Source organism: Montipora capricornis, chromosome 7, assembly GCF_036669925.1.
Source record: "Montipora capricornis isolate CH-2021 chromosome 7, ASM3666992v2, whole genome shotgun sequence".
NCBI lineage: Eukaryota > Metazoa > Cnidaria > Anthozoa > Scleractinia > Acroporidae > Montipora > Montipora capricornis.
The window spans coordinates 37,589,982-37,609,981 of record NC_090889.1 but is presented as its reverse complement, the minus strand read 5'-3'; the positions used below and the strand labels follow the sequence as shown (position 1 = coordinate 37,609,981).

The window sequence follows — 20,000 nt, the reverse complement described above, 5'->3', positions numbered from 1 at the left end:
ACTCGCCCCATTTTAACTTTAACTGAACTAAACACGGCACCATATACTCTAAGAACGGCAAGACGAGACTTCCGACAAAGGCAGTCAAAAGAGCGAAGTGTGGAACCACAACTGCCAAAAACAGGGTGGTAAACACAAAAAGGAATCTTGTTGTAGCAGACCAAATGAAAAAGGGAATACAAGAGGTGACTGCAGAAGCAAATCGAGAATCATCAAGAGATTGAAAAACCGGGAAGATGGCCAGTGTATAGCTGAATATGACATATATCACGTATACAACGCTAACAATTATTCGAGGGGCACCAAGTGGAAAGTTGTTTCCGATCACTTCATCAGTGGCATGGGAGAAGGAGAGAAAGCCACAAAGCGAAAACAGAACTTTGAATATGGTGGCCAACGACAAGGAAATCCCCAAGGCTGAACCGAATTTGGAAGGATCCGCCATGCTTTCCTCGATTGGAATCAAAATTGGGTACACGCAGTAACTGTATATGACCAAGCTGAGCGCGACGAGGGATCCTTCGGTATCCCAGAATAGCAAATCCGTTAAGTTTATGGTCGAGTAGTGGGTGACTGTGTACCATATCAACACGCTTACCATAGTGATCAAGGACGTTATACTCAACAAACTTTGCCATGCGACGCACGCCAGATCCTTTAGAAACGTGGTCGGCAAAACCAAAGCAGCAACAATGGACGCCCACATAGCTTCTGTGAGCCCTGCTTTGGGAAGAGCATGTGCCAAGAGGGATCCACATGAAATAAGGTACGACACACCGAAAATTGACAGATCAAGGCTTTGTAAAGCATCGAGAATCTCCCCACCATACCGCGGCCAAAGAACTTTACCAAGCTCGCTGTACTTGTCACGAACTCGTGATATCATCTTCGATGCAATTTGTGTTTTGTCATCCCCAACAATCGTTTCATGCTCTGTAATTTCATCGCAATTTTTATCGTAAACGCAATCTATCATGACTGTACCGGTGTACCAATGAACTAAAGCGAAAAGAGGAAAGCCAAGGATGGTTAAGACGCCTCCTTTGAACACCGCGTACGGCAAGGCCAGCGCTCCCACTCCCAGGAGGAAACTGGTCATGTTTACAACAGCTCGCCATGTTGAAGCTCGACTATCGAGATTTAGTATGCTTGTTTCACAGGCTTCTTCTTCATCAATACTACTGACATTTTTCACGTGCTCCCTTTCATTTCTATCGTGCGTCTTGACAGCTTTGTAAGTGAATTTATCTTCCTGTAATCCCATATTAGTTACGAAATGTAGGTGTGTTCTGAATAAAAACTAACTTGCACACAGCGGTCAATAATAAGAGGTCGTCAAAAGCGAGGGATTTTCACGGGAGATGAAAACTCTTTATTTGCCCAACATTCCAGGGAAAACAATCACGAATCTGTTGACCTTGACGCCTTACTCCCACGTAAAATCCAGAGGAAGCTGCTTGAAAATTCTGTTCCCTTCGCCTGAATGCTCATAAAAAGCGCAAGACGATGTCCACAGATGGTGACTACGTAGAGTCACACAGTGCAAGCAGCATTCAACTTCCAGCGCCAGCATATATTCCCCAAGTTTTACCGCACGATTTTGCGTTGTCGAGCGCGATGCATTGTCGTGGAGATTTTGCTGGAAACCTGGAGTTTTTCAGGCAGGCAATGGAGCAATTACGAAATCGCCACGGGCCTCATTCACCGTGAAGAGACCATTCGCCTAGCAACCTTGAGATCTGCAATGGGCCGAGAATGCCTTCAAATTTTCGTAAACCTAAACCTGTCATCAATTTTCACGGAAAATAAGAAGTCTTTATAAATGCAACATTCAAAGGATAACATTCACGAATCAGTTGACCTTGACGTAGGCTCGATTTCCGCCGCTCACTCGAGTTCGGGTATCCTCCCCGAGAAGAGACGGCCTGACGCGTGGGCGATAGATTGTGTTTGTGACGTAAATTTGTATATAATTTATGCGTAGTCAATAGTTGCGGGAAGTACCATTAGACATCCAAAAACATTAATTTTAACAAAACAGTAATTATATGACAATGCGTAAACAGCCGGTGCTAAGTTTCCAGATGATACGAGCTGGAGTTTGAGGTTAAATGATCAATGTGAGTTTGAATTCAACCGGTGAATCATCAACAAAATCTTCGGGCCGCTTCAGCTCTAAGTCGAACTCATCTCGCCCCTCGTTTTACCGCCAATAAACTCAGAAGTAATTCCAATCGATCTTGAGGATTACATTAGCGACGTCTGAGAAAAAATTGCAATAGCAATGGATTTCAAAACCGTATTTTGACGTTGGCGCTAACTGGGAAATTAATTAAAGTTTCCGAAATCAGGCGGTATAAAACGATACAATCCCCATTCTCCAGCTTCTCGAACACTTCTGTTGTCGAAATCGTGGATGTTTCCTAATTTCAAAGCATTGTAAAGCTCGAACAGGCCGGGTCAAAGAACACCGTCGCAACCAAAAAGTGTAATTTATGCTGGACCGATTTGTGCAGGCGAGTTTCTGATTGGCGGACAATAACAATCGCTCACCTCACTCGTCCAGCTGTGATTTCGGGAGTAAGCGTTGGCTCATTTCCCGAAACAGCGGCTGATAATCGAGCCTAACCTTGACGACGTCAAGAATATTGATTACTGCTTTTAGAAGAATGGCACTCAATTTGCAAACTGAGTGCCACTTTGGAACAAATTTACGTTCTTAACATTTACAAGGCCCTATAGAAAGTGATGTTTTCCCGCGGCTCTTAGAAAGCACTCATCTACATTCGTACGCCTTTTATGCTGAAGAAGGTTATAGTATTTACTTGTTTCAATATTACTGACCCTTCTTACGTTCTCCCTTTCTTCCTTATTGTGACTGAAAAGTCTAAAGCCGAGCGAAAGCAAAAAGGCAAGCATGACGAGCAGGATACGGCGAGTACATGCTCCAGCCAAAAAGCTGTTACGATATTGCGTGACACGCCGTGTGTCTTTGTGATCTAGTTGCCTTATTTGGTATTACCTTATTTGGTCATTAAAAGAATGCAGTTTTGTTTTTACTTGAATTCATGGACTGTTGTTTGTTGAAACATAATGTCAGAAAGAACTCCGCTTTGCTTGCCTAAATTTTAGTTCGAGTCCACGTAAAAACCAGTGGAAGCTGTTGGCAAATCCTGTTCCCTTCGCCTAATCGCATTTCAGAGGCGATTCGCTCATGGAAAGCGCAAGAAGATGTTGACAGATGGTGACCACTTGGAGTCGCACAGCGCAAGCAGCGTTCAACCTCCAGCGCTGGCATATATTCCCTAAGTTTTATCGCACAATTTTCCGTTGCCGAGCGCGATGTATTGCCGTGGAGACGTCGCTGGAAACTGGGAATTTTTCAGGCAGCAATGGAGCGATTACGAAATCGCCACGAGCCTCATTCACCGTGAAGAAACCATTCGCGTCGCAACCTTGAGATCTGCAATAGGCCGAGAATGCCTTCAAATTTCCTTAAACTTGAACCTGTCAGAAGACGACAAAAATAAAATCGACGGATGTCTCGAAGCGTTAGATAACTATTTCAAGCCCACTCGAAATGTGGTTTACGAAAGGTACGTTTTCAATACGTGCATGCAGGATAATGAGGAGTCAGTTCAAAGTGATGTAACCGCATTTAGAAAGTTAGAAACATCCTGCGAATACTGTGAGAGCTGACTGGCGATCTTATCAGGGACAGACTAGTCATCGGACTGAAGAATAATGGTGACAAAGTACGATTATTGAGAGAAAAGAGTTTGGATCTAAAGAAGGCTATTCAAATGTGTACTACAAGCGAAGTAGCCGCGCAGCAAATGAAGAAAATCCAAAGCTCAGAAGACAAAGCCGAGGACGTTAAGAAGTTTGTTGACAGAAAGAATGCTCCAAGGCAGAAATCTGATGATAAACAGACAAAATCTGGCGTGGAAACGTGTTTCGGTTTCACGTGCAAGTGTTGTGGTCGTCAACAACGTCATGTAAAGAGAACGGAGTGTCCGGCGTTCGGGAAAACCTGCAGCAATTGTGAAAAAAAGAGCCACTTCTCGTCCGTTTGTCTCGCAGGGAAGAAAATAAATCAGTTTGAAGATTTTGAAACGTCAAATGAAGACGAAACATGCCTAACCTTGGAAACGGTATCGCTAGTGGATACGAAGGCCAGAGAATGGTTTACAGAAATCCAGTTCTACAAATCACCGAAAGATTATTTTACCACATCCGTGTCATGTCAACTGGACACTGGAGCCACATGTAATGTACTTTGCCTAGATGACCTATCAGCCATTACTCAGCTAGGAGATCCTCCAATTCAAAAGTCATCAGCCAAGCTCAGGCTATTTGGTGGGTCATCTTTGAAGCCTATTGGAAAATGTGACTTGCAAGTGAAGTATCATAATACTAGGCAGACGCTCAAGTTTCAAGTGGTTCAAGACAAGTGTAGACCCTTTCTGTCAGCGGAAACCTGTGAGAAGTTGCAACTCATCAAGTCTAATTCTAGCCTCACTGATACAGTACATCAAGTTAGCGATGCAAAGCCGCTATTTAGCAAGTATCACGATGTAATTACTGGCCTGGGACACATTGGAAATGCCAAAATAGTGGTTGACAAAAATATTATTCAGTACAGCATTCTCCTCGTCGTGTTCCGGTAGCCCTACGAAAGGATGCGGAGAAGAAGATTATTGAGCTTCTGGAAAAAGGGATCATTAAGAAAGCTGAGGAACCCTCAGAGGGGATAAGCAGTATGGTGGTAGTGGTAAAACCTAATAAGATCAGGATTTGTCCAGATCCCAAAGATTTAAACAAGGCTGTTCATCGTCCAAAGTTCCAAATGCCAACCTCAGAGGAACTCTTGCCTGAACTAAGTAAAGCTAGATTCTACAGCTCCTTTGATGCAAAGGATGGCTTTTACCAAGTCAGCTTAGATGAGGAGAGCAGTAAATTAACTACGTTCTGGACGCCTTTTGGAAGATACCGCTACCTAAGAATGCCCTTTGGAATACGTCTTGCCCCGGAAGTATTTGAGAGCAAACTGCAAGAATGATCAGCTGATCTTCGTGGAGTTAAGGTGATCAGAGATGATATCCTGGTGGTCGGATATAAAGAAACCGATGCAGAAGCTCACATTGATCACGATCGAAATGTTGGAGCGAGCAAAACAAGAAAACCCAAAACTTAACAAGTCTAAAGTCAAACTGAGGAAAACACAGGTCAAGTTTATGGGCCATGTAATCTCTAGAGAGGGGTTGAAGCCAGTTCCAGACAAGGTCACAGCCATAAAGAACATGCCAAAGCCAACATCCAATTCTGAAGTTCAGACCCTCCTTGGCTTTGTCAATTATTTGTCTAAATTCCTACCCAAACTCTCTCATGTGTCTGCACCTTTGAGAGAGCTTACCACCAGTTCAGCCAAGTTTACATGAGCAAGACAGCATGATGTAGCTTTCACCACCATTCAGCAGCTAGTCATCAAGCATCCAGTTCTGAAGTTTTAAAATATATGTAACCGAATCGGTTACATATATTTTAGCGCATTCAAAACTTTTACTGTTCAACTTGAAAATGACCGTCGAACGGTCGAAACGTCGTTGTTTTTTAACGTTAACTTTTATAGTGAAATTGTTTATTAAAGAGTGACATATTCGGTAATTAAAATAACTGACCTAAAAATTTCATACTAGTAAGATTCATTCCATTCCATATTTTTACGCAAACAAGTTTCCTTAATTCACTTTCTGAACATACCTGCAAAACAAACAAATAAAGGTATCTCCCCCTTTATATAAGTATGCGCTGGTTGGATTTTCCTCAAAGTCCTCAAACGACCATCGAACGGTCAACCAGTCGAACGCTTTGTGACCTTCGTGACTTGTGCTGTGATTGTGTCGTCAGAGCTGTCACTCAAGAGATTAGGACAAAGCACACAGACCAATGGCTTCGTGCGGTTATTCTGAGTTTGTTGGGGGAATTTGTGGCGCAAGTTCTGATAATCCAGCAAACGTTCAATGCGTAACAATAGCAAAATGTGATAAGGACACCAAGGCACACTTGAGAAGTTATAAAGTGTCGGATTCTTCTCTGGATACAGTGGCTAGGCTTTTGCTCGCACGTGCAGGTAAGCTTTAACTGAAATCACTTAAATTAAGATATTGAGCAGAAAATCACTTTGCAAAATCCGTAGATACTGCCTATTACAGACTTAATGTCAAAAGTAGAAGACCCGCCCACAAGAAATGGACCTAAAAACACTGCTGCCGCAGTCGTGTTGTTGGATATAACTCGTTCTTTAATTCATGAGGCAAGCACCGCGGCACTGCGGCACTAGCCAGTCTACTCAGCTCAATTTAACCTTAAGCCGAATAAGACACTGCGGCACCAGCCATTATACTCAATTCACTCTATCCGACGTGAACGGCGCGAAACCTACTGTCGTTCACTTCGTCACTGCGGCTAGCGTCGCAAACGTAAACGCTACTTTGTGGACGGGTATTCAGCAATCGCTGAAAATTGCGAAAATTGCGAAAATCGATTAAGCAAGATATGGAAGACCATGTAATAATGTATCGTTGTACGAGACTGCGAGCACTCACTTTTCCAGATGTCCCTGAAACGAGTACATTGATCAGCGTAGCCGGATTGTATCACTGCCCGTGAAACTAACGGTTATTGTTTTATTATTAATTGCTTTTAAAGGTGTTTTTGAGATAGATGATATCATTTTGGGTACGACCATTTGCCCACGGCATCGAGATTGATTTGGAATCCGATGGAGATGTAATAAGAAAAATCGCGCCCGCCCACATGAATGGGCATCACACATGGCAGCGAAAGGGGAGCACGGATTAACCCTTTCTCAGTCTCAAAAACTTCAAAAGCTTACTCAAGTACTGATTTCTGTGGCATCGCGTAAGTTCTAATCCCACTGTCGAATACAGTATTGCATGAATAGAACAACCGATATACATACATTCATTCATGCATAACTTTATTTGTCCTTGAATTTCAGTGGAGCTTACAAAGCTACTGTCTCCTGGATTATTTTCTGACATACATTTCAATGGATAATAATAATATTATTGGTAGTAGTATATAAATTTAATAATAACATGTATTATATAATATATACTTGGATTATGTATGCCAGTAATTTATATAACATTATTACATAAATATCATGATGATGATAATAATAATAATGATAATGATAATGATAATGATAATAATAATAATAATAATAATGATAATAATAATATATCTGTAACCCTATACGTACTTTTCTAATGACGAAATATTGGTAAAATAAGAAATATATACACCCTCACAGCCGTGCAGCCATCTTGCGCCATTATTTTGTTTTTCTTGAAAATATATTTCAATCACATTTTCTGAATGAAACCTGCACCTAGTTTTTGAATAAATTGCGCTCTCTCTCTCTGAGCCTTAACGAACAATAAATCCTGGCTAATTTTCCAACCTACAAGACATACATGGTGTGATGGTCTGCGGGTTTGAGTACTCTATTGACCACAACCATGCTAATTCCGTTGTATGTGTCGAAAACACTGATGTATATACTATCCTGAAACTAGCGCGTGTGTGTTAAGGTGGCTCAAACCAGTTTCAACCATTTTTGAGGGAATATCTCATTAGACAGACTAACTCTTTAACGCTGTTTCAGTGAACGGCAATGTTATGGTACCACATGAAACACCGGCCGATAATTGCTTAACAAGATGCACATGTTACTGTGACGTAATAAATTACCATGGCAACAAAAGAAGCATCTAAAAACGCCCTATATGTTGTGTTCAAGCACTTAGTATCGGAAAAACGAACTAAGGTGACCCCCATTTTTTATTACTGAAAAGCGATTAGCAGGCTAAGATGAAACTCTTTGCAAAGTTTAAAAAAAATCTGGAGCGGATTCAGAACCACCTTAAAATTCCCAATTGTGAAGGTTGCTATGAATCTGCTGCAGATAATAGGCCATTTCGGACTTGTCTGCCTCCTCTTCAAAGCGGGTCTAAGTGCCAAGTTTTTGTGATGGTAATTAGTTCTACTTTCATATCATATCATATATCTTTATTTACCCTCGGATTTTTAGAGTAGCTTGGTGTAGCTAATTTCTCCGAGCATTTACCTTCCCAACCATGATACATCACAGAAGACAGACCACAACACCGGGAACTACATGCCCTACTCTTTGCGACAAGTGTGCTGGTTCTTTTACGTCCCACAGGATTATGAACATTGAAGGGTTGTGAGACGGGACCTCCGGCTTATCGTCCTTATCCGAGAGGACTAGAGAGTCTAACCATTTCCAGATGTAATTACAAAGGCAGCACTTTCTCATCAGTTATTTAAAGACCCTGAGTGTTGGTCCGGCCGGAGTTGAACTCACGACCTCCCACGTGACAGCCTGGTGCTCAACCAACTGAGCCACCGGTACATGCGCGGTATATGCGCGGTATATACTTTACATATAACTAACATATAACTATAACTAAATTTCGCACTTAGATCGGGTTTGAAGAGGAGACAGGCATGATCCCGGAAATGGCCTATTTTCTTAAACTTTGCAATGAGTTTTGTCTTAGCGTGCTAATTAATCTCCAGCAATAAAAAATGGGAATCACCGAGTTCGTTTTTGAGATATAGGCGTTTAAAGATAATATATAGCGTGTTTTTCGGTGCCTCATTTGTTTCCATGGTAACCTATTACGTCACATTAATGAGTGCATCTGGTTAAGCATTTATTGGTGTTTCATGTGGTATCATAGCATTGCAGTTAAAGCGCCCATAACGTAAAAATTTTTATTTTCCCTTTTGAAAGTCCATATGGAAAAATGAACTTTAGCGAAAGGATTTTTCCATTCAAACGAGAGAGAAATTTTCTTCGACTTTTTAAGTAGCGTGCAAATTGCCCGCCATTTTGGCGTACCACTCGCTGAAGTCTTCTCTCGACTTATGACGTAGATTCAGAAACACGTGGTCAGAGAAAATGAGGATTTGAGAGTTGATGCGAAAAAATTCCTGAAAGATGCGTTGCCCCTCGATGTAACAACACAGCTGATCTTGAAAAAAGAATATGGGTGCATAGGAATCCTTTCTTCAACTCGGAAACCGCAATAGCCCAAACAATTGTCTTGGCGAAACGAAAGAACTGGATGCCCGGTAAAACTTCGCCACTGTGCTACAACTTCGGCCATAAGTAGTACTAACTTCGCTAGAACAGCAAGTCAAGCGCAAGTCAAGTTTTTGAGACTGAGCAAGGGTTAATCCGCGCTCCCCTTTCACTGCCATGTGTAATGCCCATTCATGTGGGCGGGCGCGATTTTTCTTATTACATCTCAATCGGATTCCAAATCGATCTCGATGCCGTGGGCAAATCGTCGTACCCAAGATGATATCATCTAACTCAAAAACACCTTTAAAAGCAATTAATAAGAAAACAATAACTGTTAGTTTCACGGGCAGTGATACAATCCGGCTGCGCTGATCAATGTACTCGTTTCAGGGACAACTGGGAAAGTGAGTACTCGCAGTCTCGTACAACCATACATGATTACATGGTTTTCCATATCTTGCTTACTCGATTTTCGCAATTGGAACGATTGCTGAATACCCGTCCACAAAGTAGCGTTTACGTTTGCGACGCTAGCCGCAGTGCCGAGTGATAGAGTGAATTGAGTAAAATGGCTGGTGCCACAGCACTGCCGCAGTGCCTTAGTCGACTTAAGGTTAAATTGAGCTGAGTAGACTGGCTAGTGCCGCAGTGCCATGGTGCTTGTCTCATGGATTAAAGAACGAGGTATATCCAACAACACGACTGCGGCAGCAGTGTTTTTAGGTCCATTTCTTGTGGGCGGGTCTTCTACTTTTGACATTAAGTCTGTAATAGGTAGTATCTGCGGATTTCGCAAAGTGATTTTCTGCTCAATATCTTAATTTAAGTGATTTCAGTTAAAGCTTACCTGCACGTGCGAGCAAAAGCCTAGCCACTGTATCCAGAGAAGAATCCGACACTTTATAACTTCTCAAGTGTGCCTTGGTGTCCTTATCACATTTTGCTATTGTTACGCATTGAACGTTTGCTGGATTATCAGAACTTGCGCCACAAATTCCCCCAACAAACAAAGAATAACCGCACGAAGCCATTGGTCTGCGTGCTTTGTCCTAATCTCTTGCGTGACAGCTCTGACGACACAATCACGGCACAACTCACGAAGGTCACAAAGCGTTCGACTGGCGGCAGGTTAGTTTTTCGATGAAACTAACCTGCCGTTCGACTGGTTGACCGTTCGATGGTCGTTTGAGGACTTCGAGGAAAATCAAACCACCGCATACTTATATAAAGAGGGAGATACCTTTATTTGTTTGTTTTGCAGGTATGTTCAGAAAGTGAATTAAGGAAACTTGTTTGCGTCAAAATATGGAATGGAATGAATCTTACTGGTATGCAAATTTTTAGGTCAGTTATTTTAATTACCGAATATGTCACTCTTTAATAAACCAAGACAGTTAAATTTCAATGACACGTTCCAATTTACCTACAGTAGTTCCAGTAAACCTTAAGTCTCGAATTGTTCAGTGAATAATCGAGATTAGCGTGTGCGATTTCAATATACCTCGCCTCCGCTTTGGTTGTCAAAAATCGACTTTTGTTGACAAACAGCATGTTGAAATTGGGTCTCAAAAATCCTCCGTTTCATTTACCCAAAATTGTATTCAATTTAATTGCAGCAGAAACATTGGTTATTCCGATGAATATCGTCTCGTTTGAGAAAGCCATGTACCAGGATGCTTTTTTGACGGTCAAATTTCGCACAAATTTGGCAGTACTCTGTAATCAATCTAAAAAGGTTAAGTTTTAAAATTTGGTCAAAAATTCCAGTTTTTTTATATTGTACCGTTAAGAGCGCTAAAAGGTGAATGAATTATTCTAGCTGTGCCATGTTGTTTTGATTTTTAAGTTTCAAAAATAGCGATTCAAACAAGCGACATTTTGGAGTCGTTTTCACTCGCTCACAAGGCCCAATACCGAAAAAGTCGCCGTCCAGGTAAAATAATTATCGAAACAAACTAAAACATATTTTTCTAAAAATGGTTTTCGTAGGCCTTTATTGTGACAAAGTTTGGCAATTTTCGATTTTTTTTATCTTGCACAGTCTTGGGTAAAAATTGCTGAGAGGCACTCTTAATTTCACACAGTGTTTGTTTCATTTGTTAACCTTATTGTGGGGTTGAGAGTTTGCTTTGTGAATTTCTCCCCCTCATTTTACAGACTAACCCCAGCTTTTGTCTATGATTGTACCTCAAATCACCATCCACACACACATAATTCGCCCCAAAGTACCTGCTAACTAGTGAATGTTTTAGTTAGTGCAGAGGAACCCCTTCTTGTAAGGAGGATTCTACTAACAACACCATTAGGGAAGCCACAAAGGTTGCTAGTGAAACTGCCGCTATTACTATTAAACAACCGCTTTCAACTTTAAAAACTAAATGGAGTTATAGACGGTAAACGAAGGTGACAATACCACAAGTACGTTTTTGGACATCGAGCTCGTCATCCTTCTATTTTGCGATTTAAGAGATAGTAGGTGCGTCGGGGTTTAGTTATGCTTTGTCGCGTGTAGGAAACCAGTGCGTCCCTATGATTTGCTAGGTTTAGGTGGCTTCAAATTTGTGAACAGATTGAAGCTCTGACTAAAAAGTTCTTGGGTGACTTGTCCTTCCTGTAAGCGACAATAGGAGATTAGGAAAGATACTCGTTCAGTGAACGTTGATCATGGTGTTTCTGATAGGTTCGCTACGGAGAACGCTGTATCACATTTAAATGTTTTGTTCAGGGTCACCGCTCGATAGTGATAGTGTTGCTTCAACTCAGTGTTGTCACAAAAACGTCGTTGCATTACCCTTGCATTACATTACCCAAGTGTTTATTCTTCATTTGAATCTTAAAATTAATTTATTTGCAGATTACTTGTCCTCTTACTACGAAAGTCAAGCTCGACATCTCTATGCAATAAGCGCATTCAAAATTTCCTCGTATTATTTGATAAAAGTATTTGGTTCTTTTTTTGGTTTTCTTTTGCTTTTTTTTTTTTTTTTGAAAAAAGTGTTTTTCTGCTTATATCAGTGAAAAATACGTTTTCTCTCCCGTCCACTTCTTATGCATAATCTTCGCGGAAATTACATTCTGTTCCTCAATAAATCTGGAACAACCAGTTCTGGTCTTAGTTCTCTCTTTTCTTACGTATCAGCTAAGTTGCGGAATGCGCTACCTGATTTTATCCGTACCTATGAGTTTACTGGTTTTAAAAGAGAATCCAGGGCCGCATTTTTCAAGCGGCTTTTCTTTTTAATGAATATATCTTTAAATATTATGTATTTAGTAGGTATCTGTATATGCTATGTATTTTAGCTGTAAATGTAATGTCTCGAAGATATTAGCTCCTGTACTTATTCGGAAAAAGCTTATGACTGTATGTATTTTACCTTTAGGGGGGCGCATGCGCACACTTTGCAATCTGCGACCCTAGTGCTTACCATATAACAGATAAAATGACTTTTCTCTTGAATACAGAGGCCATCTAATTCTTACGCTATATTGACAAGGGCGGTTTGGAGCTGTGAGTAGGCGTGGGATTTGTCACATATGGTTTAGGGGCCGACATATCTCTCCCTCAATGCCGTACCGGGAGGCAAGGTCGGTAGCAGAAAGCAGCGAAGGGCCAACTGCGTCCAAAAGCGATCGCACGGGCCAAAATCCCGGGATGACTCGTTTGGTACGACGCTCCAGCGCCTGTGTCTGGAGGTAATGCGCTTTTTTCTCTTGTTCAAACAATCCGTTAGCGCATGCGCAAATGTTCTGGCTCTTCAATACCTAGCCTACCAAAAAAAATTAACATGCTTCCCAAAACTGCACACTACAAAGTCCGGAACTGTGGTCCAGACCTCGCTCATAGAAATATTCCCATTGACCACCTGAAAGATAATTTTTAGGAGTAATTCTGGTAGATCGTCGGTGAAAAATGTCAATGAAGCTGACAATACAAAATAAATATTTTAACATAAATGTAACTTCGATCTAGCACAGTCACGTTATTTTCTTTCAGTTCCCAATTTATGTGTACCAAACAAGCTGTCGTACTTTTAGCTTGTCACCAGGTTTTGCAACTCAGCTGTTGCTTGCAAACCGTACACTTCATTTTTTTTATTTTATTTATTTTTTTTGTGGCAAACTTCGTGACAAATTCACCAGTCTGGTGATACTTTTTAAGACTTGTGTGGTTAGTTACGTCTTGTTCATAATCTGGATCAGTCAAGCGACGAAACAGAATAAATGAAGACATTTTTACAATTATCACCAAAACCATTTGCACAGGGATTCCCTTGGAAAAAGACGCCAATATACAAAAAAAACAAGTGAATAACGAATGAATGAATGGGGTAGTTTCTAAAGAAACTGTGGTGCTGCGTCGGTAGGGAAGTAGTATACAAAATTTTGGTTTTATCAACGGAGTTGATAATGTAAATTGGCCACCGTACAGAGATTCTAAAAGCTGACGTTTCGAGCGTTAGCCCTTCGTCAGAGCGAATACTGAGTTACAAACATTTTCTCCTTGTGTTTTTTGTATATTGGATTCGCTCTGACGAAGGGCTAACGCTCGAAACGTCAGCTTTTAGAATCTGTACGGTGGCCAATTAACTTTATCAACTCCGTTAAAAAAAACAAATTGAAGTAAATAACAGCTCCTTTGAAGTGGAGTTACACCTTTTTTCCAAAAGTTAGTTTTACAGGACGAGTCGATAGAGCAGTTGTCAATGATTCGTCCACATCAGTTAATTTATTTTACATCATTGATTATTGATCATCAATCAATCAGGAAATAACCTCATTCAATTCATCAATCTTGAATTTGTGAATCATAAATCATCAGTTATAGATCATCGATGAATTAATTATCAATCAATCACTTATTCAATTTAGGCTCATACTTACATTCCAGGCAGCGAGAACAGAAGAACAACAGGAAGCAGAAATACTTTCATTTTCACTGAAATGGGACCGAAACAACGGTTTTTTTCATCGTTTTATTCGATGCATTTACGAACCGCCTCATCTCATTCAGTATGTTCAAGATTGCCCTCAAGGGGAGTCTAAATTTGTCCACCAAAGTTGAATCCAACTTCAGGCAGCTACAACGTACACCTCTTTCAACGCACTTCGTGGGCTGAGGGTCGCCCCTTGGCTACGGACTGGGCACACGTTCGTGTGCTATGACCGAAAGCTAAATCTCTCCCTGTCAGTCAGTAATTTCATCAGTATGGCCTGTTTACAGTGCTTTAGAACCCTTTAGTGGGAGGTGCGGTGGCCTTATAGTTTGAGTTTTTGACTCCGAATGGAGTGTTCCGGGTTCGGGTCCCGGCCGGGCACATTGTGTTGTGTTCTTAGGCAAGACAATTTACTCCCGCAGTGCCTCTCTTCACCCAGGTGTATAAATGGGTACCGGCGAATTTAATGCTGGGGGGTAACCCTGCGATGGACTAGCATCCCATCCAGTGAGAGTAGAAATACTCCTAGTCTCTTCACGCTACAGAAACCGGAGATAGGCGCCGGCCTGATGGGCTCAGACTTAAAGACTTTCTAGACCCTTTAGTAAGAGTAAGAATCGAAAATGTAGTTTTCAAAAGAAATGATATCGGTGCGAACTTCCACAGAAAAAAAATGATCTAGTTTTCCGTTTTGTGGGCTCATCTAATTTTAATTGTACCCACAAAACGGAAAACTTTCCTTTTAATCGTACTATAAACAAGTACTATTATTTGCCTTCCACGCATCTGTCCACAAAGAGAATAACACGAGCGGAACTAATGCAAAGGGCCCACCAGCGTAAATTAGATTGCAAGTGGAACCTTTCACAGGCAGAAAACCATCGCTGTTTGTCACTTAATTGGGTGATAAACGGCTTTAGTATCACGCAACTAGTGGACTAATGCAAATCCTGCATTTTGATTGGCTACACTAATAGAGGACTATTAGTAATATTCCTCGAGTAGTGAAAAGCGTAACGCTTTCTTTCGTTTTATTCCAAAATAAATATTTCTTCAACTTTGTACTTGCTAACTTTATTATAGCCTTTTCTGTCCGATTAGTTGGGTGATACTAAGTTCATTCGGCTTCGGGTCTAATTGTTAATTAGTATGTCTTAGATAAAGAATTCTAATGGGGAGTGTTTGATCAGTTTTTAAAGCTCATGCACGTGACGTTTTATCGGTCACCTGATAGGCTGTTTTTGGACGACCTTTTAAGGTGCCAAGAGGTGTCAGGAAAAAGGCAGCCATGTTTGATTGTCAACCTTGTTGCATCGATAACTGTAACTTTCGAAATAAAAACTGAAATAGCAACCAACATTTGCAATCATTTTACATTTGCCTGGTTTTCGTAAGGAACCATTTACCTTTGTAATACTTTACTTTGTGTTTAGAAGAAGGAAACCCTACCACTATCAAATGTACCATCTACATTGAATCGTTTGGAAACATAGAAAAGGCCAATATGGTATGTACTGGTATTAAGTCGCCCTTAAGTAATATCTGTGAAAAAAACAGATATCCCAGGTGTCTCTATTCATATATAGACGATATTACACGGTGGCGAGGAGATATCAATTTTATGTTATCGTCGCAAGAACAATATCTCACTCGTTCCCTGCACTAACTCTTAAAATATATTGTTCTTGATGCAAGAATGTAAAATTCATATCTTCGAGCTAACGTGTAATTTTTTTTTATATATGGACAATAAATAAATAAATAAATAAATAAATATGGTAGCGATTGAAAAGCAGGCTTTAATGCTAATGTTGGTTATACCAACAAAAAAGGGCGGGAAGAAAAGGCTGGAGTCATGACGCCTGCAGTGCAGTGGTATTTAAAGGCCAAGACCTTGGCACAATCGTCCCCGGGATTTTTTGCCGCTATCTTGAATTTCTGAAGCAGAGGATGTTTAAGGAGAGGAAAAAGATGGTCATCAAGGGGGTACATTAAAAGCGAGAGAGGTGAGGGGAGAGGGGTAGGGGAGGGAGGAAAAAGTGATCTTCCGGTTGTAGGATACCTAGCTTTGATTGGTTGTGGACCCATTTCTGGAAACGCAGTGAAGCGCGTTTAGTTACGGGGGTGTTTCTCGTTTCATCAGCCTCTTCGATCCTCTCGTCCCATTTCCTCGCAGCATCCATCCAACATGGAGGCTCGATAGACTTCGGAAGGCTTCGATAAGACGCCTGCACTGCAGGCTATCAATATGACCACTCGTGTCACATACGAGGAACACGTCGCTCGGTTACAGGACGTAGTGGTCCAATTGATTCTACGAGTGTTTTAGTTCCCGGTAAAACACTTTTGTCCAGCTAATAAATGGAGGATATTGCATGGCCACGCGGGGGTACGAATTTTATCTTCTAATGCTGATAGTATCTGTCTCGAGAGAGCGCAGCGATCACCAACCGCTAAAACACACATATTGTGTAACATGAAACAAGATATGAAAGTTACAAAAAGCAAGTCATGATAGTGTCAGATTGAGGCATCAAAATCTTAACTTAGTAAATTATGTTACAGCACAAAATTATTATTATTATTATTATTATTATTATTATTATTATTATTATTATTATTATTATTATTATTATTATTAGGGGAATCTAGAGTTGTCAAATTTGCATACGGCTCGGCTCTAATTGTTCAATTAACCGAACGACGCGAAACGGACCGAACATCCTTGTCATCTTATTAGTTGTTTGAAACGAGGGACGCCACTCACAGGACTATAAAAGAAGCACCTTCAACGAACATCTAGTCCAAATCTGCTGTCAACGATTAGAGCACGCAACTGATGGAGGAATCCACTTTGTATTCCGAAACCGGTTTTGCAACCTGGTACAACGTTCTCTGCAGCGAACCATGATCTACGTAACGATGATGTAGTCGGAGCAATCCTTGCAGAAATGAGAGACAGCCAGGCACCGCCATTAATCTCCCCAATTAAGCCCCCAGCCAAGCGGACCTTCTCCGACTCAGAAGAAGAAATATCTTCCTCGCAGCCAGCACCAGCCTTCAAGCAATCGCTAGCTGTCCTTAGAGAATTCGCCGACAAGTAATCCTATCCTGTTGGTCTCCAGTACCAACCAAGGCCATTAGTAAGACCTGAAGAACAGTTCACTGCAGCGTTCAACACATTCCTGGCAAAAAGCAGAACAACAACTCCTCTAACTCCTCAGTGATCCGGCAACAAGAAAAGAACTCTAGTCTCAAGAAAAAGTTGCAGCAAATGTTCCCGGACCAAACCAGGCGAGGAAAGGCCGAAAGGAGAATCCAGTCAGCGACTAGCTGATCTCTATCCAGAACCAACCCCAGCCAGGGAGAAACAGTGGCTAGAAAAAAAGAGAACTGAGCACTATTAAGGAGAAATTGAACGAAATCACAGCTCTACCTCTTGAATATATTTTCTTAGAAGGAAAATATAACAAAAGTTGCAACTTATCCAAACGTCTCTTTCACTGACCGACCAACCCTTCGCGACTAATTAGCAAAAATAGAAAGCGACTCCTCAATCGCAAAGCAAATAAAACTCAGTACAAAAGAAATAATGATAGATTCACCAAATATCTATAGAATGTATCTCTTACTGAAATCTACAAAACTTTGCTCTAACAGGTCTTGAAATTTATTCCCACTCCCCCAAAACTGGTATCACACAAAAAAGATATTAAAAGAATCAACAACTTCACCAAAAATATGCGTTTGAAATATTACTTGGCTGACCGTGAAAGCAACTGTCACCCGTTCCATGCCAAATCTATATGGCAACCGCCACCACAACCTTCTGTGGCACTTGAAAGCTGCCTGAAACGCACTAAGCTACAAATTGCTTCCATTCCTTTAGTAATGCCAAAGACCATTTGTCAGCACAAGAACGACAAGTACTATCCGGGCTACGCTTAAATAAAAAGATGAACATTAAAAAAGCTGATAAGGGGACCACGACAGTCGTCATGGATACGCAAAACAAAATCCGAGAGGGCAACGGGAAAATCTTGGACACAAACATCTACACCCCTCTGCAAGATCCTACAGTATCCTTGACGGCCAAGAAAGTCAGAAACATAATCAATACACTTTATACAAACGACCATATGGACGCAATGACTTTCAAGTGGCTCAATCAAAGCCAAAAACCGCCCAGAATACCGGAATTCTACACAATGACAAAAATACATAAACCAAACCCAGTCGGCAGACCAATAGTTTCTGACAGTGGTGGCCCTACAGAACATATTTCAAGCTTCATCGACTCGCTTTTACAACCTATTGCTATAAAACAAGAGTCATATATTAAAGACACCACAGTCTTTGTCCACTTTATTAAAAACACACAACTTTCAGACCACACAATAATTGCTACACTCGATGTTTATTCACTGTACATCAACATCCCGCAGGAAGAAGGGACGGACGTCATCTGCCAATATTATGAAGAACACTGTTAGTCAAATCAAGCCATCCCCACATCCACTCTTAGGGACCTCATGAAACTGATTCTTAAAGAAAACTCCTTCAAATTCAATGGCGAACACTACTTACAGATCCACGCTATAGCAATGGGCACACAAATGAAGTAGCCTTCTAAGTAATGTTTATGGTTCACGTCGCGAAACTACTTTTAAACAGCCATCATAAGCCTATTATCTGAAAAAGATTCATTGATAGCATCTTTTTCAGTGTGGACCATACGATAACACGAAATCAACAGCTTTCTTGAACTTTCTAACCAATTCCACCCGCGATCAAATTCACTTGCGAAAACGCGCAGTGTTCCTCGATACCGAAACTTTAAAGGACCTCGCTTTGCCTTAAACAAAACACTCGATGTCCAAACATATTTTAAAGCCACATTAACGTTCCAATACACGCATTTCTCTTCATGCCACCCTCTCAATGTTAAAAACGTTTTCATTAAAGGAGAGACCTTACCACTCTTACGAATGAACTCGATTGAAGAAAAATTCGACTTATGTAAACGGGATTTTCAATCCCGTCTACTCAAACGAGGCTACCCACGCGATCTAGTTGAAAAAATACTGGCAGTGGTAGTTTTCTCATCGCGAAATGAAGCTTCAAAAAACAAAACAAGGACATCCAAAAACACACCATTCGTTACTACCTTCAACTCAGCTGTGCCTAAACTCCAAAAGATCCTTATGAAAAGCTGGTTTTTAATTTCTAACGTCGCAAAACTTGCGAGCTCCTATTGTCGCCTACAGGAAGGACAAATTACTTAAGGACTGTTTAGTCAGAGCTTCAATTCCTCCTCAAACTTGAAACCACCTCAACCTACCAAATACTAGGAACGCACCGGTTTACTGAACATTCCGCGACAACGCATTGCTAAACCCTGACGCACCTACTATCTCTTAAAATCGCAAAATAGAACGACCACGAGGTCTTAGACCACCTTAAGTCGGAGCCCCATTTTTTTCGTCTTAAAAACTAAAAGGAGTTATGTACTGTAAACAAAGTTGACAATACCACAACTATATTGTAACTTTTTTTTTTTTTCGACATCGAGTGTGTTGGTTAAGGCCAACAATTTCAGTAAGAGCCAACCAAGATGGAGGAGTTCCTAGTACGGTGGCGATGTAATTTTGTGAATAAAGTTTTTGTTATATTGTCACCCTCCTTACCATACCTTACCTTACCTTACCATCTCCATTGAGTTTTTAAAGACGAAAGAAATGGGGCTCAGACTTGAGGTGGTCTAAGAGCTCATTATCCTTCTATTTTGCGATTTAAAAGATAGTAGGTGGGTCGGGTTTAGTAATGCTTTGTCGCGTGCAGGAAACCAGTGCGTCCCTATGATTTGCTAGGTTCAGGTGGTTTCAAATTTGTGGACAGATTGAAGCTCTCACTAAAAAGTC

The 20,000-nt window shown here is 41.0% G+C and overlaps 1 protein-coding gene and 1 long non-coding RNA gene across 2 annotated transcripts in view; one reads left to right on the top strand and one right to left on the bottom strand.

Annotated features, from left to right (window-relative positions):
• LOC138055894 (vesicular inhibitory amino acid transporter-like) overlaps positions 1–7,364 on the bottom strand; it is a 7,707-nt gene extending 343 nt beyond the window's left edge. The window contains exons 1-4 of the mRNA XM_068901762.1: positions 7,341–7,364; positions 5,869–5,968; positions 2,854–2,887; positions 1–1,289 (exon numbers count right to left, since the gene is read on the bottom strand). The exon at positions 1–1,289 is cut by the window's left edge and continues 343 nt beyond it. Of these exons, the coding sequence (XP_068757863.1) occupies positions 1–1,289; positions 2,854–2,887; positions 5,869–5,968; positions 7,341–7,364 (1,447 nt within the window). The remainder of the gene's footprint in view (positions 1,290–2,853; positions 2,888–5,868; positions 5,969–7,340) is intronic.
• Positions 7,365–10,395: 3,031 nt separating this feature from the next.
• LOC138057917 (uncharacterized) overlaps positions 10,396–20,000 on the top strand; it is a 15,910-nt gene continuing 6,305 nt past the window's right edge. The window contains exons 1-2 of the long non-coding RNA XR_011133755.1: positions 10,396–10,489; positions 15,513–15,586. This is a non-coding gene — a long non-coding RNA (uncharacterized lncRNA). The remainder of the gene's footprint in view (positions 10,490–15,512; positions 15,587–20,000) is intronic.